Raw genomic sequence first — 19,351 nt, forward strand, 5'->3', positions numbered from 1 at the left:
CCCCGGCCCTGACTGGCAGGCGGGCTGCCCTGAGGAGGCGGGGAGGGGAGGGCTGGGCCGGCCGGCGGGTGGGCGACGATATGTGAGGAAGAGCACGCAGTCGGACCCGGCCTTTTTCAGGTTCCCTCGGGATCCGGCCAGATGCCAAGAAGTGGGTGGAGAATTGTAGGAGAGTGGACTTAGAAGATAAAATACCTGATCAACTAAATAAACATTATCGATTGTGTGCCAAACACTTTGAGACCTCTGATCTGTAGAATTATACATTTTGCAGAGGCATCAGAAAACCAAAGAATGATTGGGTTATTTTATTTCTCAAAATTAATTGAAGCAGATACTTGTGAAGTCATTGGGAGAGTCCTTATAGTACAGTTCTTCGAGATAATGCAATACCAACAATATTTGATCTTACCAGTCATTTGAACAATCCACATAGTAGACACAGAAAAACAAAAGAATTGAGTGAAGATGAAATCAGGACACTGAAACAAAAAAAATTGATGAAACTTCTGAACAGGAACCAAAACATAAAGAAATAACAACAACGCTCAGAATCCCAGTGCAGAAGAAGGGGGTGGAGAACAGGATGAAGACATTTTACCTTTAAGCCTTGAAGAGAAAGAAAACAAAGAATACTTAAAATCTTTGAAATTTTGATTCTTATGGGAAAACAAAACATACCTCTGGATGGGCATGAAACTGATGAAATCCCAGAGGGTCCCTTTACTCTGGATAACTTCCAAGCACTGCTGGAGTGCTGGATAAATTCTGGCGAAGAGGTTCTGAGAAAGTGCTTTGAGATAACAGCAGTTAACACATTGTTCTGCTCGAAAACACAGCAGAAACAGATGCTAGACATCTGTGAGAGCTGCATTCGGGAGGAGACCCTCAGGAAAGTGAGAGACTCCCACTTCTTTTCTATCATCACTGCTGATGACGTAGTGGACATAGCAGGGGAAGAACACTTGTCTATGTTGGTAAGGTTTGTTGATGAATCTCATAACCTGAGAGAGGAATTTGTGGGCTTCTTGCCTTACGAAGCTGATGCAGAAATTTTGGCTGTAAAATTTCACACTATGATAACTGAGAAGTGGGGGTTAAACATGGAGCATTGCCATGGCCAGGCTTACATTGTGTCCAGTGGATTTTCTTCCAAAATGAAAGTCGTTGCTTCTAGACTTTTAGAGAAATATCCCCAAGCTGTCTACACACTTTGCTCTTCCTGTGCCTTAAATATGTGGTTGGTGAAATCAGTGCCTGTTGTGGGAGTATCTGTTGCATTAGGAACAATTGAGGAAGTTTGTTCTTTCTTCCATCGATCTCCACAATTGCTTTTGGAGCTTGACAATGTAATTTCTGTCCCCTTTAGAACAATGAGGAAAAGGGTAAAGAACTGAAGGAAATCTGCCATTCTCAAGTGGACAGGCAGGCATGATGCTTTTGAAATTTTAGTGGACCTCCTACAAGCACTTGTTTTATGTTTAGATGGTATAAATAGAGATACAAATATTACATGGAATAACTATACAGCTGGTCGAGCTTTTGTACTCTGTAGTGCAGTAACAGATTTTGATTTCATCGTTACCATTGTTGTTCTTAAAAATGTTCTGTCTTGGAGCGCCTGGGTGGCTCAGTCGTTGGGTGTCTGCCTTCGGCTCGGGTCGTGATCCCAGGGTCCTGGGATCAAGCCCCACATCGAGCCCCCTGCTCCGCGGGGAAGCCTGCTTCTCCCTCTCCCACTCCCCCTGCTTGTGTTCCCTCTCTCACTATGTCTCTTTGTCAAATAAATAAATAAAATCTTTAAAAAAAATTTATTAAAAAAAATGTTCTTTTACAAGAGCCTTTGGGAAAAACCTTCAAGGGCAAACCTCTGATGTCTTCTTTGCAGCCAGTAGCTTGACTGCAGTGCTGCATTCACTAAATGATGAAGTGATGGAAAATACTGAGGTTTATCATGAATTTTGGTTCGAAGAAGCCACAAATTTGGCAACTAAGCTTGATGTTCAGATGAAACTCCCTGGGAAATTCCTCAGAGCCCAACAAGGTAACCTGGAATCTCAGCTCACTTCTGAGAGTCACTATAAAGAAACTCTAAATGTTCCAACAGTGGAACATATTATACAGGAACTGAAAGATATATTCTCAGAACAGCACCTCAAAGCTCTTAAATGCTTATCTCTTCTACCCTCTGTCATGGGACAGCTCAAATTTAATACATTGGAGGAGCACCATGCTGACATGTACAGAAGTGACTTGCCCAATCCCCACACACTCTCAGCTGAGCTGCATTGCTGGAGAATCAAGTGGAAACATCGAAGGAAAGATACAGAGCTTCCATCCACCATTTATGAAGCCCTGCATCTACCAGACATCAAGTTTTTTCCTAGTGTTTACGCATTGCTGAAAGTCCTATGTATTCTTCCTGTGATGAAGGTTGGGAATGAACGCTATGAAAATGGGCAAAAGCATCTCAGAGCATACCCGAGGAACACTCTGACAGACCAAAGGTCAAGTAACTTGGCTTTGCTTAACATAAATTTTGATACAAAACATGATCTGGATTTAATGGTGAACACATATATCAAACTCTATACAACTAAGTCAGAGCTTCCTACAGATATCTCAGAAACCATTGAAAATACCTAAAAGTCTTTTAAGGTAGGCTTTCTCTTATGTTTGATATTTGGAAAAATCTGTAAGAAATTTGGAAACATCTTACGGAAAAGCTGTCAGGTGTATGTAGGCCACCTAATCACTGAATATCTTGACCTGTCGATCTCTCATTGAGTACATTAGCCATTGATAATCTGCCTATTTAAATGGCCCCTGTTTAAACTCTTCATGCTTTGGAGACATACCTGTTTCAGAAGATAGCATTAGAAGTGCCACATTACACTTCTGTGGGATCTCTGCTAATGGCACTTGGGAATTGTTTTAGTTAAGTCATTTTAGATAAAACATTTATTGTCACTGGATCCAGTTGTCTGGTATTGAGTTATCAGTTTTTAGAAGATAAAGATTTTGAAGAAGTATGGGAGGAAGGAGTACATTTTATAAAATGTTACAGTGAAGCTCAGAGTGACCTTCGAATAGTAGGAGTGTTAGTATGTTAAAAATCTGTAATGGACAGTTAAGGGAGTTACCAGACACAGAGAGAGAAACACATGAGCTTGCCAGGCAAGGATTGCAGTAGAGATTTTGTCTTTATCAAATAAACTTAAAGGAACAAGTTACAGTTGAAGTTTGAATGGGAGAACCTGCCATTGTTGTTCCACATTGGATTGTTGCTGTTTACATTCCTTTGTTGAGCCTACATCTTCATAAGCTCTTTAGCAAGTGTATGTAGAACACCTAAGTCTTCATAAGCTTTTTAGCAGGTAATATGTTGAACACCTCTGTTCATGGTCAAGACAGGGTCAGAGGCCATGGATACTGACAACTGATTTGTCTGTTTTCCTCTGTCTTTTTCCATGACTATATCTACTGCCTCATCTTGATTTATAAACAAAACCGGGAAAACCTACAAAAATAAGTGTTTTGTGGTTTATCTAGGAATAATACAGAAAATATTGCTGTTATTTTTGGTGAAGAAAATCAATTTTGTTTATTTCAACCTAAATAAAATGTGAATTTTGTTTAAAAAAAAAAAGACTTTATTTAACTTAGAGCAGGGGGAGGGGAAGAAGAGGGAAAGGGACAAGCAGACTCTGTGATAAGTGTGGAACCCAAGGTGGGGCTCGATCCCACAACCCTGAGACCATGACCTGAGCCGAAACCAAAAGTCAGACGTTTAACCAACTGCACCTCCCAGGTGCCCCAAGAAATAATGTTATTTTAAAAGCACAGTTGTGTTCTTAAGATGACTTTATTTTTTTACAGCTTGATCAAGATATATTTCATATACCATAAAATTCACTCATTTAAAGTGTATAGTAGTACAGAGTGGTTTTTTTAATTGATGAAGTATAGTTGATATAGAATGTTATACTAGTTTCAGGTGTACATTACAGTTGAATGGTTTTTATTCAGAGTTGTATGGCTGTCATGACAATCTAATTTTAGAATGTTTCAATGCCCGTATAAGAAACTCTGTATGCAGTAGTAGTCCCTTCCCATTAGTCTTTCCCTCTAGCCCTTGGCAGCCTCACTAATCTTTGTCTCAATGGACTTGCCTGTCCTGGCCATTCTATACAAATGGAAGCATTTAATACATTTAATTTTGTGGCTTTTTTTTTCTTTAAAAGATTTTTTTTTTATTTCAACTCAATTTAGTTAACATATACTGTATTATTAGTTACTGGGCTAGAATTTAGTGATTCATCAGTTGCATGTAACACCCAGTGCTCATTACATCAAGTGCCCTCCTTAATGCCCATTACCCAATTGCCCCTTCCCCCCACCCACCTCCCAATATGTGGCCTTTTATGTTTGACTTCTTTTACTTGGTATATTTTCAAAGTTATCTAAATTATAGCATGTATCAGTACTTCATTCCTTTTTATGGCTGAATAATATTCCATTGTATTAGATGTGCCACATTTTATTTATCCATCCATCAGTTGATGGACATTTGGGTTGTTTCATACCTTTTGTCTATTATGAGTTATGTCGTGACCTTTCCTCTGCGTGTTTTGTGTGGACATATTTTCAGTTCTCTTGGAAATACACCAAGGAGTGGAATTGCTGGGTCATATGGTAACTTGATGTTTAATGTCTTGAGGAACTACCAGACTGTTTTTCAAAGTGATTGCAGCATTTTACATTCGCCACCAGCATTGCCTTCATGTATTATCGCCCCCAGAGGAGTAGGGTCCCTGGTAAATACCATCGTTCCTTTAGGGCTGCAGGCACGAGATGCTCCCAGAGCGGTGGGAGTGGCAGGTGGTGTGGCTTATGTCCAGCTGCCCTCTCTTGTTTGCTCCCTTGCTTCTCTGGCCTCTGCTCTCTCGGTCCCCTCGCTGTTCTTGGAATCAGCTCCTGTGCTCTCACTGCCAGCCTCTGGGCTGGCTTTTCCCTCTGCTTGGCATGCTCTTTCCTTCCATGGCTCCTTCAGGTCTTTGTCCTGCTTCACTGACATCTTTCTAACATTTTTACAGGGCCAAACACATAGGTTTCTGGTAAATATTTGTTGAAAAAATGAATAAATTTCCATTTTAATAAATACATTTTCTTTCTCTAAAAATAAAAGTTTAAGTCATAGAAATACACATATGAATACATTGTCATCCTAAAAAATTTATCCGGTGCAGATAAAGCAAAAATTCCCTTTTGCTCTGTACCTGAGTCTGTCTCATAACCACTGATAGCAACTTGGATGTATTCTTCCAGACCATTTTAAAGCCTTCTGCACATGTATATCTGTACCTGTAGAAATAATTTTGTGTGTATATATTCTTTTTATGAATATACATACATATACAGATACAGACATACCTTAGACTGTGCATCCCATTCCAGACCACCTGATAAAGTAAATCCTGCAATAAAGTGAGTTATAGGAATTTTTTGGTTTCCTAGTATATATAAAAGTTATGTTTACAGTATATTATAGTCTGGTAAGTATGCAGTAGCATTATGTCTCCAAAAAACAGTGTACATACCTTACTTTAAAAATATTGCTAAAAAATGCTATCATCTGAGCTTTCAGCAAGTCATAATCACTGATCATAGGTCACCATAACAAATGTAACAACACAAAGTTTAAAATATTGCCAGAATTACCAAAATGTGACACACAGACACAAAGTGAGTATATGTTCTTGGAAGAAGTGGCGCTGATCGACTTGCTCGACATAGGGTTGCCACAGACCTTCAATCTGTAAAAACTGCAGTATCTGCAGAGCACAGTCAAGTGAATTGCAATTAAATGAGGTATGCCTGTATATGTATAAACTACTGTCTATTTCCAAAACTGGAGCACCCCCAATATAAGCTCTGTCCCTGTGAAACTGTCGTGTTCTTTTTAGCCCTCATGTTAGGGAGGTGCCCTGATTTACTGATGGCTGTTGAGATCGTCATTTCTCCCTTAGTGTAGACAGTATTCAAGCACACATTTAGGCCCTTGCATCATACACATGGGGGTGTTTCTCCCTGTATGCCCTGGAAGAGACAACAATTTCATCTCTTTCTTTAAAAATGTTATGCTACTTATTTCTTTATTTTCTTTGGGTATTTTTCTGAAATAGATATTGGAAATGGAATTGTGTGGTTGTAGAGAATGCAAGTTAAAGTTTTCAATGGAATAAAATTTCTCTCTAAAAGTGTTGTAGCCATTTGTACTCTTCAACTAGTAATGACAGCAACCATTTCTTTATATATTTTCACCTATATTGGATGTTACTAATCTTTTATTTTTGCCAATCTGAGTGAGAAATAACTCATTTTAGCCCTTGACATTGAACATATTTTCATCTGCTTTTTTTTTTAAAGATTTTATTTATTCATTTGAGACACAGAGATACAGAGAGAGAGAGAGAGCAGGAGCAGGGGGAGAGGCATTGGGAGAAGCAGGCTCCCCACTGAGCCAGGAGCGGGATGTGGCGCCCAGTCCCAAGACCCTGGGATCATATGCTTATTGATCATTTGCATTTCTTCTCTAAAATTCCTGTTTATACCTGACTTTTTTCCTCCAAACCAAAAAGGTTTGGCCTTTTTTCTTTATTGATGCTTTCTGTGATTTATTTCTGTGATTTATTGGTGCTTTCTGTGATTATGACTATTAATCCTTTGTATATTATATATGCTGGAAATATTTTCTTCTAGTCTGTGGCTTGGTTTTTAAAGTTGTTTATGGTGTCTTTCTGCCAATCAGAAGTTTTAAGTATTTTTAAATGTTCCATTTTATGGCTTCCTTGCTTAAAGATGTCTATGCTGTCCCAGGGTTTAAAACCATATTCCCCTGTGTTTTAATTTAATTTGTTTGGAGTCTTGTTTTTCATGATTTGCTCTTTTAATTTACCTGGAATTTATTTATGTGGCAGCATGAAGTAAGGATCCAGTGTTTTTCCTGTTAGAATGGATAGCCAGTTCTTTAACACTCTTTGTGTGTTTGTCCTTTCACAATTGATTCGGGATGCCATTTTATCACCCACTGTATCCTCATATGAATGCATCTGTTTCTCAGCCTCATTCTACTTTATTGATGTATTTGTCTTTTCTTGCACTAGTACCATACTATCTTAATTTGGTAGAAGGAACTAGCCTCATCAAATGTCATCTTTTACAAAAATGTGGCTGGGTTGTACATTTTCTCATTTAGATGCATTTTTAAATTAGCTTTTTATTTTATTTCATGTATTTTTTAAAGATTTATTTATTTATTTTGGAGAGAGAGCTAGTGGGGAGGGGCAGAGGGAGAGAGAGAGAATCTCAAGCAGACTCCCTGCTAAGTGTGGAGCCCAACACAGGGCGGATCCCATAACATGACCTGAGCTGAAACCAAGAGTTGGACGCTTAACCAACTGAGCCACCCAGGAGCCCCTTAAATTAGCATTTTAAAATAAAATACCTTCTTGGGATTTTGATTGGAAAGAAAAACATTTCTCTAACACAATTTTTAATGGCCATCTAGTATTACATTGTATGCTTATGGCATATTTTACTTAAAAATTTCTCATGTTAGTTCACAACAACCCTTTTAAAATACTGCCTCATTATTTAGGGTCTTAAATTGAAATATAAATAGAACATTGTATTAATCCAAGAGGAGAACATAAGGATTTAATATATGAATATATTGCAAAATGATGACCACAGTAAGTTTTAGTAACATTTTTCACCACATATAGTTACAAAAACTTTTTTCTTATGATAAGAACCTTTAGGATTTACTCTCTTAGTAACTTCCAAATATGTGATACAGTATTGTTAACTGTAGTCATCATGCTGCACTTTACATCTTCAGGACGTATTTATTTTATAACTGGAATTGACCACCCTCATCCATCTTGCCCACCCTCACTCCTGGCAAGCAGCAGTCTGTTCTCTGTATCTATGAGTTTGGGGTGTTTTTTTTGGTTTTGATTTTTTTTTTTTTATTCCATGTGTGAAATCATATAGCATTTGTCTTTCTCTGTTTGGCTTATTTCACTTAGCATACTGCTCTCAGGGTCCATCCATGTTGTTGCAAATGGCAGGATTTTCTTCTTTTTTGTGGCAGAAGAATATTCCATTGTGTATATGTGGGTATATACCACATTTTTTTTATCTGTTCATCTGTCAGTGAACACTTAAGTTGCTTCCATGTCTTAGCTCTTGTAAATAATGCTGCAGTGGATAGGGGAGTATAGATGTCTTTTTGAGTTCATGTTTTTGTTTCCTTCAAATAAATACCCAGAAGGGGAATTGCTGGATCATACATAATTTGTATTTTTAATTTTCTGAGGAACCCCCATACTGTTTTCCACAGTGGCTGCAACTAATTCCCATACCCACTAAGAATGCATCCGAGGGTTCCCTTTTCTCACATCCTTGCTAAAGTTTGTTATCTTGTCTTTCTGATAATAGCCTTCTGACAGGTGTGAGGTGATATCTCGTCATAGTTTTGATTTGCATTTTCCTGACAGTGACGTTGAATACCTTTTAAAAAAAATTAAGGTATTCTTGAGTTCTGGGTTTTGTTTAGAAGTTTTATTGGTTTTATAAATTCATTAGTACTGATTTGTGTGACTGCGATAGATGCGCCTTGTGTTGGGTTTACATAATCATGGAAAAGTTAAGTTAGGGTCAGATTTAATTTAGACGATGTGAGTGACTAAGATTGACTTTATTAGACTTAATTTGTTTTTTTAATTTCCCTAGTTAGACATGGAGCAGTGGGTTAAAAGCAACAGCAATAAACAGCTTAATGAAACAATGGAAGATGTCTATCCCTAATAATCAAATTACATTGACATTTGACAGATGGAAGCAAAACATTTAATTCAGGTAGCCCGTCAGAGAGGCTGTGTATGAGGTCAGGGAGTAATGATTTGACTCTTGTAGAGCCAGTAGGAAGCTACATCTGTCGGGGAACGAAGAAGTCCAGTGACTCTACCGCTAGCATCTGCCGTCTAATAGAGCATCGAGTTTGCTGAATTGTTTGCATTTAACACATTTAACAGCATACTTGAAATTATTACTCGACTTCCATCTGTTAAGTTGAGGGATAGGAGTGAAAATTTAAACATTTCAATGGGAATTTGCCTTTTAACTACCTGGTAAATACTTACTGAATTAAAGTATTTTCTTGCAACGACTATATGGACTGGATACATAGCCCTAGAGCCACACTTAGTCTCTTTCCTTCTACCTAAGTGCTTTAAAAGTTACTTATGTTGGAACATTTTGGCTGAGGATCTCTCCCACAGAAATCTCTCTTGCATTATTGTAATTTTTCCATGTAATAATGCTCTTACTCAGTGTTTAGTCTTAGCCTTGAGAACAAAGTGCGTTAACATGAAGCTGGCCTAGTAGAGGCTTAGGGCGTGGACTGCATGTGTAAGCTCAAACAAGGTGAAGACTGGTTGTTCATATGGCTCTTAGGCCTTTTAAAAGAGCTGTCAAAAGGGAAGTATTCCATGGGTTTACACTGATGCAGCTCTAAAAATGAAATAGTGAATTCAGTTTCATTTTATTCTACCTGGGTTTCATTTTCATTTGTGTGTGTGTGTGGTATATGTGTGGTGTGTGGTATATGTGTGGTGTGTGAGTGTGTGTGGTGTGTGTGGTTGTATGTGTGGTGTGGGGTGTGTGTGTGTGGGGTGTGTGTGGGGTGTGTGTGTGGGGGGTGTATGTGTGGTGTGTGTGTGTGTGTGTGTGGTGTGTATGTGGTGTGCGTGTGGTGTGGTGTATGCGTGTGTGGCGTGTGTGTGTGTGGCATGTGTGTGGTGTGTTTGCGTGTGGTGTGTGGTGTGCGTATGGTGTGTGTGTGTGGTGTGTGTGTGTGGTGGGTGTGGCGTGTGTGTGTGTGGCGTTGGTGTGTGTGGTGTGGTGTGTGTGGTGTGTGTGTGGTATGCGTGTGTGTGGTGTGCGTGTGGTATGCATGTGTGGTGTGTGGTGTATGTGTGTGTGGCGTGTGTGGTGTGTGTATGGTGTGTGTGTGGTGTGTGTGTGTGGCGTGTGGCGTGTGTGTGGTGTGTGGCGTGTGTGTGGCGTGTGTGTGGCGTGTGTGTGGTGTGTGGTGTGTGTGTGGTGTGCGTGTGGTGTGTGTGTGGTATGTGTGTGTGGCGTGTGGTGTGGGTGTGTTTGGTGTGTGTGGTGTGTGTGTGTGTGTGTTTGTGGTGTGGGTGTGGTGTGTGTGTGTTTGGTGTGTGGTGTGTGTGTGGCGTGTGGTGTGTGTGGTGTGTGTGGCGTGTGTGTGTTTGGTGTGGTGTGTGTGTGGTGTGTGTGTGGTGTGTGTGTGTGACCTCAAAGCTTATTTTGTATACTTAGCTTTTAGTATGGCTCATAAGGGCTTTCGTATGTCTTCTTAGAGCCCTTTATAAGTGTCTAGGCACTGTATTTCACCAAAATATTCTAAAGAAAATGAGCAAGGTTTGGATCAGTTAGTTCCTGAGAACTTATTTAAATGAATAGCTCTAATGTGTTCTGGTCACCCACCACAAGAGGAATTATAATACCAAAATCAATGATAAGTAAAACAATTTAATATGATAGGAAGTAAATGAAATAAAAGGAAATAAATGAAAAATGAATTAAATTTCCATATTCTAAGCTCCCGGATATTTTACTGCTTCCCCCCCCCCCCCATTGCATAGAAAGAGAGCACTAGTGATAAAGAGATCTAACAGATGTTCTACAGCAAAAGTCTTCATCAGATTATTTCTCATAATCCTATTAAGATGATGAACTGATTGTTCATTGGTTAAAATCTTAGTGATGCTGTAAGATTGGAAAAAAAAGGAATGCCTGGGTGGCTCAGTCGATTTAAGCATCTGTCTTTGGCTCAGGTCATGATCCCAGGGTTCTGGGATCAAGTCCCGCATGGGGCTCCCTGCTCAGTGGGGAGCCTGCTTCTCCCTCTCCCTCTGCTGTTCCCCTTGCTTGTGCTCTCTCACTCTCTGTCAAATAAATAAATAAAATCTTTAAAAGAAAATCACAGCCTTAGCTTTCAGCTTCATCAGACTTGTGGTTTTCCCACCTCTCTCTTGTCCTTGGCTTTGAAGCTTCACTTATTTTATATATATGGGGGGATGTGTGTGTGTGTGATCATTTTGCGTTAGGTGGCTCTCTGCACAAAATGTGCTGGCATATTCAAGAGTTTATGAACATAAGCAGTGGATCACATTCTCAAAGCCTATTGAACCAACAGGTATTTATGTAGCCTTGGCTTTGCTACATCAACCCATGATGAAGTGACAGGATGTTCTCTGTAGAGATGATGCACTAAGTTAGTGCCATAGGAACTTGAATTAGTCAACACTGTATAGAGTTAACATTAACTCAGCATTTACCACGTAGTCAGCTCTATGCTGAGTGCTGTTCACGAACTGTCTTACTTATCTTCATAGTCCTCTGAAGTGGGTACAGTACTGTTATCCGTCTTTTACAAATGATGCCATTGCACAAATGAGTTAAATCAATTTGTTAAAAATCGCAAATGTCGGGGTGCCTGGGTGGCTCAGTTGGTTGGGTGTCTGACTTTGGCTCAGATCTTGATCTCGGATTCCTGGGACCGAGCCCCATGTTGGGCTCTGCACTCAGCTGGGAGTCTCTTTGTCCCTCTCTCTCTCCCTCTGCCCCTCCCCCTGCTCTCTCTTTCAAATAAATAAAATCTTTTTTTAAAAATCACAAATGTAGTCAAATAAACAGTGGATACAGGATTTTAAAAAGTTAATATAAATAATGTCCTTCATTTGCTTTTTCCACTCAGCAGTGTAGACAACATTCCCATGTGCTTTTATGGATCTACCTAAATTCTTCTAATGATTGTAGAGTATTTCCTAGTATAGGTGTATCATAATGTATGTGGCCATTCCATTCCCGTAGACACATAGGTTGTCTCTGGTTTCTCACCATTAAAGATAATATTGCGGCAAGCATCACTGGTTATGAAGCCTCCCACACATGTGTTTTGTATGAAAGATTCTTAATACCAGAATTGCTGCTCAAAGAGTTTGTGTCTTTTAAATCTTTGTAAGTTAAATTATTTTTCATGGATAATGGACTTTTTTAGTTCTAAAATTCTTACCAACCTAAAAGGTGAAAAAGTCGTATACAATTAAAAATTATTTTCCTCATTCCTAATGAGATTGAATACATTTTTATAAGCTTTAACTCTGATTTTTTTAATGTGGGTCAGTTACATATTTTGCCCATTTTTCTTTTTTGTTGTTGAATTACAGGAGCTTGTATATGGAAATGAACCTATTATATGTTGCTAATATTTTCACCCATCTCCATGGTCTTATTTATTTATTTATTTATTTTTAGTAAAGTATAATTGACAAATAATATTCTGTTAGTTTCAGGTGTACAACATAATGATTCGATGTTTGTATACATTGCAAAATGGTCACCAGAGTCAGTCTAGTTAATATCCGTTACCATATATCGTTACAAAAAAAACCCAAAAAACTGTTTTCTTGTGATGAGAGCTTTTAAGATATACTCTCTTACCTTTGAATTTTATTTATGGTGTCTTTTGCCATGTAGAAGTTTTATGCTTACATGTTTTCTTTGCTGTCATTCCTTTATGGTTTCTCTATTTGGGTCCAGAGGGATCCTTTTTAAAACACAGATTTGATCATTTCCTTTCTACGTTATAGATTTGATCATTTCCTTTCTACGTTTAAAGAAACCCTCAGGGTTGCCTGGGTGGCTCAGTCAGTTAAGCATCTGTCTTCAGCTCATGTCATGATCCCAGGGTCCTGGGATCGAGTCCCGCATCGGGCTCCCTGCTCCATGGGAAGCCTGTTTTTCCCTCTCCCACTTCCCCTGCTTGTGTTCCCTCTCTCGCTGTGTCTCTCTCTGTCAAATAAATAAATAAATAAATAAATAAAATCTTAAAAAAAATAAACCCTCAGTTGCTTTCCATTGAGAGGCAGTAAAATACAGTAGTGCTTGAGGACATGGAATATAGACATTTTGCTTGGTTTGAAACGTGGTTCTCTTACCTCCTTGCTGTGGAGCCCTGGGAAGGTCAGGTACTTGTTCTGTGCCTGGACAGGACGGGGAGGAACTGCAAGTGTGTATGAAGTGTTTTTTCAGGGGAAGGGAAATACTCTAAAACTGGATATAGTGGTGGTTACACAACTCTGTAAATTTAATCAAAACTGTGGCATTATACACTTTTTAAAGTGGGAAATTTTGGTATGTGAATTATAATGAAGTTGTTTTAAAAAAACAAATGGGTTCAAAGCTTATTTGGAGAGGTTCCCTTTATAAGTGTAACTGTAGACTAATGTAGTTGATACTATTTGGTTCTGCATAATATTCTAGATAAATACAATGAAAAACTAGATAAAGTAATATATCCTTAATCTTATTCACTGGATAAGACAGAGCATTGAAAACTACCTTTTTCCTTCAGAAATTCATTAGGAATTAGGGTTTTTATGGGTAGGAGTCATGGTGCTAAATCCTACATCTAAGGTTAAAGAGTGATTCATATACATGTGATTTTTAGATATCAAAATCTTGGTAGTACAGTCTCTGCATACACACATGCATACACACACACACATTTACATACACAGTCTCCAAAATTAGGAAAGGTATCCATTTTTTTCTCTAATCCCCTCTCTTCTGTCAGTGTGTGTCTATTTTATGTGCCCTCCTAACTCACTGGAGTGCCAGGTCTTATGAATGAGTAAACACGCTTGGGCTTCAGGCTGTTTATGTGTTCTTTTTGATTTTCCAGCACTTTCATTTGGACCCTTGGATGCCCATTGAGCAGATGCTTGAGACCTGCAAGTAATCTTCAGATCATAGCAGAACTGTAAGGCCTGCCCTTTGCGTGGGGAGGAGACAGCTCATGTTCTGTGGAAATGAACGGGGAGCAGCAGCTTGATGCAGGTATTGGTTTTGCTGAGCAGAATTCATTTCTCATAGTGCAGAATTCTCTTACTTACCTGTGTTGTCTGACTTGTCTTTCTACCACTGAACGGGAAGCTCTTTGAAGATGTGAGTTCTTTCTCTGTCCCTAGCAGAGAACCTGGCACTAGGCGGTCCTCATAATGTTTGCTGAAAAAGCAAATAACTTTTATGAACAGACGTCTTAAAAAATTTAATTTTGATAGTTATTTTGAAATAATTATAGATTCATGAGAAGTTGCAAAGATGGTACTGACAGGTCCTGTGTACCCTTCACCCAGCTTCTACCATTAGTTACATCTGCTCTAAGTATAGTACAATATAAAAGCCAGGAAATTGACCTATGTATAAAGTATATGTAGTTCTCTGTCATTTTATCCCATGTAGCTTCCCATAACCATCACCTCAGTCAAGATACAGAACTGTTCCCTTACCACAAAGAGCTCTTCTCTGCCACCCCCGTCATCTACCCCACCCTGTCCCCCAACCTTCTCTTACCCCAGGCAACTGTTAGTCTCTTCTCCATCTCTTGTGTTATTTCCAGAATGTTACATAAATAGAATCACATAGTATATGACTTCTTGAGATTTGCTTTTTTCATTCAAGATAATGCCCTTGAGAGCTATCCAAATTCTTGCATGTATCAGTTTATTGCTCAGTAGTATTCCATGGATGTACTACAGTTTGGTTAACTGTTCATCGACTATAGAACATTTTGGTTGCTTCTGGTTTTTAGCTATTACAATAAAGCTGCTGTGAGCAATCATGTACATTAAGATTTCATTTTTCTGGGGTAAATACCCAGAAGCACAATTGCCGGATCATATGTTTAATAAAGAAACAGCCAAACTACTTTCCAGAGTGGCTGTACATTCTTACCAGCAATGGATGAGAGATCTGGTTTCTTCACATTCCCCCCTGCCATTTGGTATTGTCACTGTTTTTCAGGTCATTTTGATTTGTATATAGTGTTTTTGAATGTATCTCTTTGTATGGCTGTTTAGTGGTTGCCCTAGGTATAACACTATCTATACATAATTTAGCATACTTGCTGGTGTCATCATTTTATTAATTTGAGCCAAGTGTGGAAACTTTACCTACTTTTATATCTCTTTACCTTTATAATTGTCTTAAATATTTCCTCTACAGACTTTGAGAACCACATCAGACACTGTTAAATTTTGCCTCAACTGTCAAACATAATTTAAAATCAGGAGGAGGAAAATGTATTATATTTTCCAGTATTTTTACTCTTGAAATTGTCCCTTATTCTTTCCTGATTTTCTGATTACTTCTTCTGTCATTCCATTTCTGTTTATAGAATTTTTTTAGGGTTGATCTGCTAGTGATAAAATATTTTACATTCCTATGACAGTGCCTTAATTTCCCTATTAATTACTGAAGGATATTTTTGCTGGAAATGGAATTCTGGGTAGAAAATTCTTTTCTTTCATCTCTTGAAAAATACTGTGCCTTCTGGCCTCCATGTTTCCGATGAGAAATCTGCTGTCATTGGAATTCCCTCACCTCCATTCACCTTAAGTTTCTCTTGCTGCTGTCAAGGTTTTTTTCTGTCTTTAGTTTTCAGAAGTTTGCCTCTTGGTGTGTCTTTGCACATATTTCCTTGGGTTTATCTTGTTTGGGGTTTTCTTAGTTTCTTGAATCTTATGTCTTTTGCCAGAATTGGAAAATTTTCAGCCATTATTTCTTCAAATACTTGTTCAGCCCTATTCTCTTTCTCTTTTTCTGGGACTCTGCGGGCACCAGTGTTAGATCTTTTACTGCTGTCCCACACTCTTTTCATTTTTTTTCTTTCCTGTCTTTAATTGTAGTCATTCTTCCCTCTATCCTTTTTATTCTGCTAAGGGGCTTACTATGGAGTTTTCTTATGGTTATGTATTTTCAATTCTAAAATTTCTATTTTCAGCTGAAGAAGGATGAGGAATGGGAATAGTCCCAACCTAAAGCACAACCCTGCTCTTCTAACCACGTCCAGTGGCTTGTCTTGAATAGTTAACTTTTCCGTTTGTTGTGTGCCTTCAGCTAATTTCACAACTTTGAAATAGTTGATTTTCATCATTTTTAGCCAGTGTTTTTGCTACTTTTCTGGGCGAGTGGGTTCACCAAGGTACTTACTCTGCCATTTAGGAAGTTGATCAGTGTTTTGTTTTAAATGTTACTGTTAACTCATGGATTTCAAGTGCATGCATGTGCATGTGCAAACACACGTGTACACACACAAACACACACGTGATGAGTTTGATTCCATTGCTGTCATCCTTCATTTGATGATCAAATTGCCCCATTCTAGCAATGAGCATACTTTCAGATTGGTTCCTGTGTTCTTTTGGTGTGATGTCATGTATCTTTGATAGTTCCAGTCCTTGCTTTCTAGGGCAGTGAGATTCCCAGGTACCTCTTGCACATTTTCTGCCCCAAACTTACAATCTACCATTTCTCAGAGAAACTGTATTTTTCTTTTTTATTGATAGTGGATATAATATTTAGAGACCACAGTCTGGGTGCTGGGGCGCTCACTGATACTAGGTTGTCGTTTCTTGTAGGCCTTATCCATTGACATAGCGGAAACTACACATCTTTTGAAGAGAAGAGTCAGATGGCTTCGTTTTATATTCACAATTTTAATTTAAAATTGCAGGGCTTTTACTTCTTTGGTTTTACGCTTGTGTCTCTTTTCTTTTGGAATTGTGTTGTTTCATAATGATGTTAATATCATCACTTATTTTTACCCTATAATATTTCTATAATTTTTTCAACAGTACCAACATTCCAAGTATTAATATCAGTGTGAGGTTTAAAATTTCGTCATGGTGTTTGCCTCTAAATATATTCCACTGGGGTTTGCAGTCAGATATTATATTTTAATATGACATGAAGTAATCCTGTTTTCCTTGTGGTTATGTCACCAACAGGCATATTTGTTTCAGTTGGAATTTTTTTCTTTTGATTTAAATATGTTTCTAAAATTTTATAAAGTATCTACATGTGATAAAATCAAAATTATGTAACATTCCCATTTTCAATCTGATACTATTCATCCTTTTCATTCTTCCCTCTATATACAACTGGTTTTTATTATTTTACTCTTCTGTTCATTTAAAAATTATCAACAAGTATGTGTGTGAGTACATACATATATATCTTCATAGTCATGTCTCTTAGATCCTGGAGATTATCCCACATCAGTATGTAGTAATCTTTCCCTTTTACAGCCATATAGATGTAGGTACCTTATTGTATTCAGCCAGTTCCTTACTGATGGACATTTGGTTTGTTTCCAATCTTGGCATTACAAATAGTACTGCAACGAATAGCTTTGTACATGTATTTTTGTATTTTTGCCAGCATATCTTTGGGATAGATTCCTAGAAGTGGGATTGCTGGATCAAAAGGTAAATACATATGTATTTTGCTAGTATTGCCAAGTCCTCTTTCACCAGGCTTGTCATTGTGCTTTACCTGCTTAAGCACAGCCTTACCATAGAGTATGTTGTCAAACTTTGGAATTTTTTTTCCAATCTGATATCTCAGTGTAGTTTCAATTTACATTTCTTTTAAAATGAGTAAATTTACACATCTTTCCATATGTTTAAGGACCATTTGCATTTCTTTTTGATAAATTCTCTTTTTCATGTATTTTGCTCATTTTTCTATCAGATTATTTGTTTCTTCTTGGCTTGTTAGTAGTTTTTAATTTATGAGAGATTTTAGTTCTTTAATTCATTATTTTTAATGTAGTCGGTGTTTATTTTTTTATTTGTAAATTAGCATGCTGTTTGAGGGAGAAGGTTCCTGGCTAAGGACCGTGAGTGTTCAACCTTATTATGGTTTAGTAATGGAAATTGACTTTCTCCTGACCCATACTTCCGGGATGCTCCCAGTGTAGTCTTTGTTGGCTTGTTACATTTCTGGTGAAACATTTCAAACAAGTAAAAACAAATGGAAAACAATATAACAAACACACATGGATAAAAATGAATGGAAAACAATACAGCAAACACCTGTGGTACCTACTGTGAAGAATTAATGTTAACATTGTCCAGTATTTGTTCCCATTTTTTTTATTCCTGTAAAATATCCTTAATACAAAGTTTGCCCTTTTAACCATTTTGAGGTGTACAGTGCAGTAGCATGAAGTACATTCACGTTGTTGTACAACCATCAGCACAGTGATCTCCGGCACTTTTTCATCTTCCCAAGCTGAAACTCTGTACCTGTTACACAATAATAACTCCCCATCTCCCTTTCTCCCCAGTCCTTGGGAGCCACCATTCTCTTTAATGTCTCTCTGGATTTGACTGCTCTAGTTCTTGCATCTAAGTGGAATCATACAGTATCTGTCCTTTTGCAAGATCCTGTCCTTAGGTTAATCCATGTTGTCATATGTGCCAAGATTTCCTTCCTTTTTAAGGCTGAATAATCCATCATGTGCATATACCGTCTTTTGTTTATCCATTTATCTGTCTGTGAACACTTGGGTTGCTTCCACCTTTTGGCTCTTATGACTCTTATTGCTCCAAACCTTTGTGTACAAATATCTGAGTCCCTGCTTTCAGTTCTTTGGGGTATGTGCCCAGAAGTGGAATTGCTGGATCATAGGGTGATTGTATTTTTTCATTGTTTGAGAAACCACCATATAGTTTTCCACAGTGGCCCCAACATTTTCCATTACCAGACCAGCGGTGCACAAAGATGCCAATTTTTCACATCCTTGTCAACACTTGTTTTCTCCTTTTTTGGATAACGGTCATTCTAGTGGGTGTGAGGTGTGTCTCATTGTGGTTTTGATTTGCATTTCCTTTATGATGTTGAACATGTTTTCATGTGTTTCCCTTTTTTTTTTTGAAAGAAATAAAACCTAATAGAGTTTAAGCCTCTTTTGTACTTCCCTTCTAATCCTGTTTTCTCCTCTCATCTCCAAAGGTAGCACTGTTGAAGTTGATGTATATTCTTTCCACCTTTGTTTTTATACTCTTATTAATATGCATGCATTTATAAACATGATACTGCAAAGTTTCCTTTGAAATCTAAACTGTATCTTGTGCTTTTCATTCTGCACCTGCTGTTTTTATTCGATGTGGGGTTTTTTTTTTTTGAGATTTATGTATGACAATACTAGTTCATTCATTTCATCTGCTATATAGTACTACTCCGTTGTAGAATTGCTGTAATTTAGCTCTTCTACTGATTGCTTTTGTCTGGTGCTATTACAAACAGTGCTGTGGTGAAGCATCCTTGTACTTGCCTCCTTGTGTTTGTGGGAAGCATAGGCTCCCCTAGGGTGTACTCATTCAGCAACTGTTTATTGTGAACTTGC

At 38.0% G+C, this 19,351-nt stretch overlaps 2 protein-coding genes across 3 annotated transcripts in view; both read left to right on the top strand.

Annotated features, from left to right (window-relative positions):
• The window catches only part of LOC114224983 (52 kDa repressor of the inhibitor of the protein kinase-like), a 56,878-nt gene extending 54,232 nt beyond the window's left edge, over positions 1–2,646 (top strand). The window contains 9 exon segments of the mRNA XM_088023320.1: positions 20–148; positions 150–253; positions 347–495; positions 498–530; positions 533–640; positions 643–1,365; positions 1,368–1,417; positions 1,419–1,609; positions 1,827–2,646. Coding sequence (XP_087879446.1) covers positions 20–148; positions 150–253; positions 347–495; positions 498–530; positions 533–640; positions 643–1,365; positions 1,368–1,417; positions 1,419–1,609; positions 1,827–2,646 — 2,307 coding nt within the window.
• The window catches only part of SFMBT1 (Scm like with four mbt domains 1), a 125,945-nt gene that overhangs the window by 53,585 nt on the left and 53,009 nt on the right, over positions 1–19,351 (top strand). For both annotated transcript variants that reach the window (XM_028124500.2, XM_028124502.2), the window contains exon 3: positions 13,841–13,995. In XM_028124500.2, the coding sequence (XP_027980301.1) occupies positions 13,968–13,995 (28 nt within the window). In that variant the 5' untranslated portion in view covers positions 13,841–13,967. The remainder of the gene's footprint in view (positions 1–13,840; positions 13,996–19,351) is intronic.

This window comes from Eumetopias jubatus, unplaced genomic scaffold, assembly GCF_037043125.1.
Source record: "Eumetopias jubatus isolate StellerSeaLion01/CBP00866 unplaced genomic scaffold, mEumJub1_p1.0 scaffold_1, whole genome shotgun sequence".
NCBI classification, from domain to species: domain Eukaryota; kingdom Metazoa; phylum Chordata; class Mammalia; order Carnivora; family Otariidae; genus Eumetopias; species Eumetopias jubatus.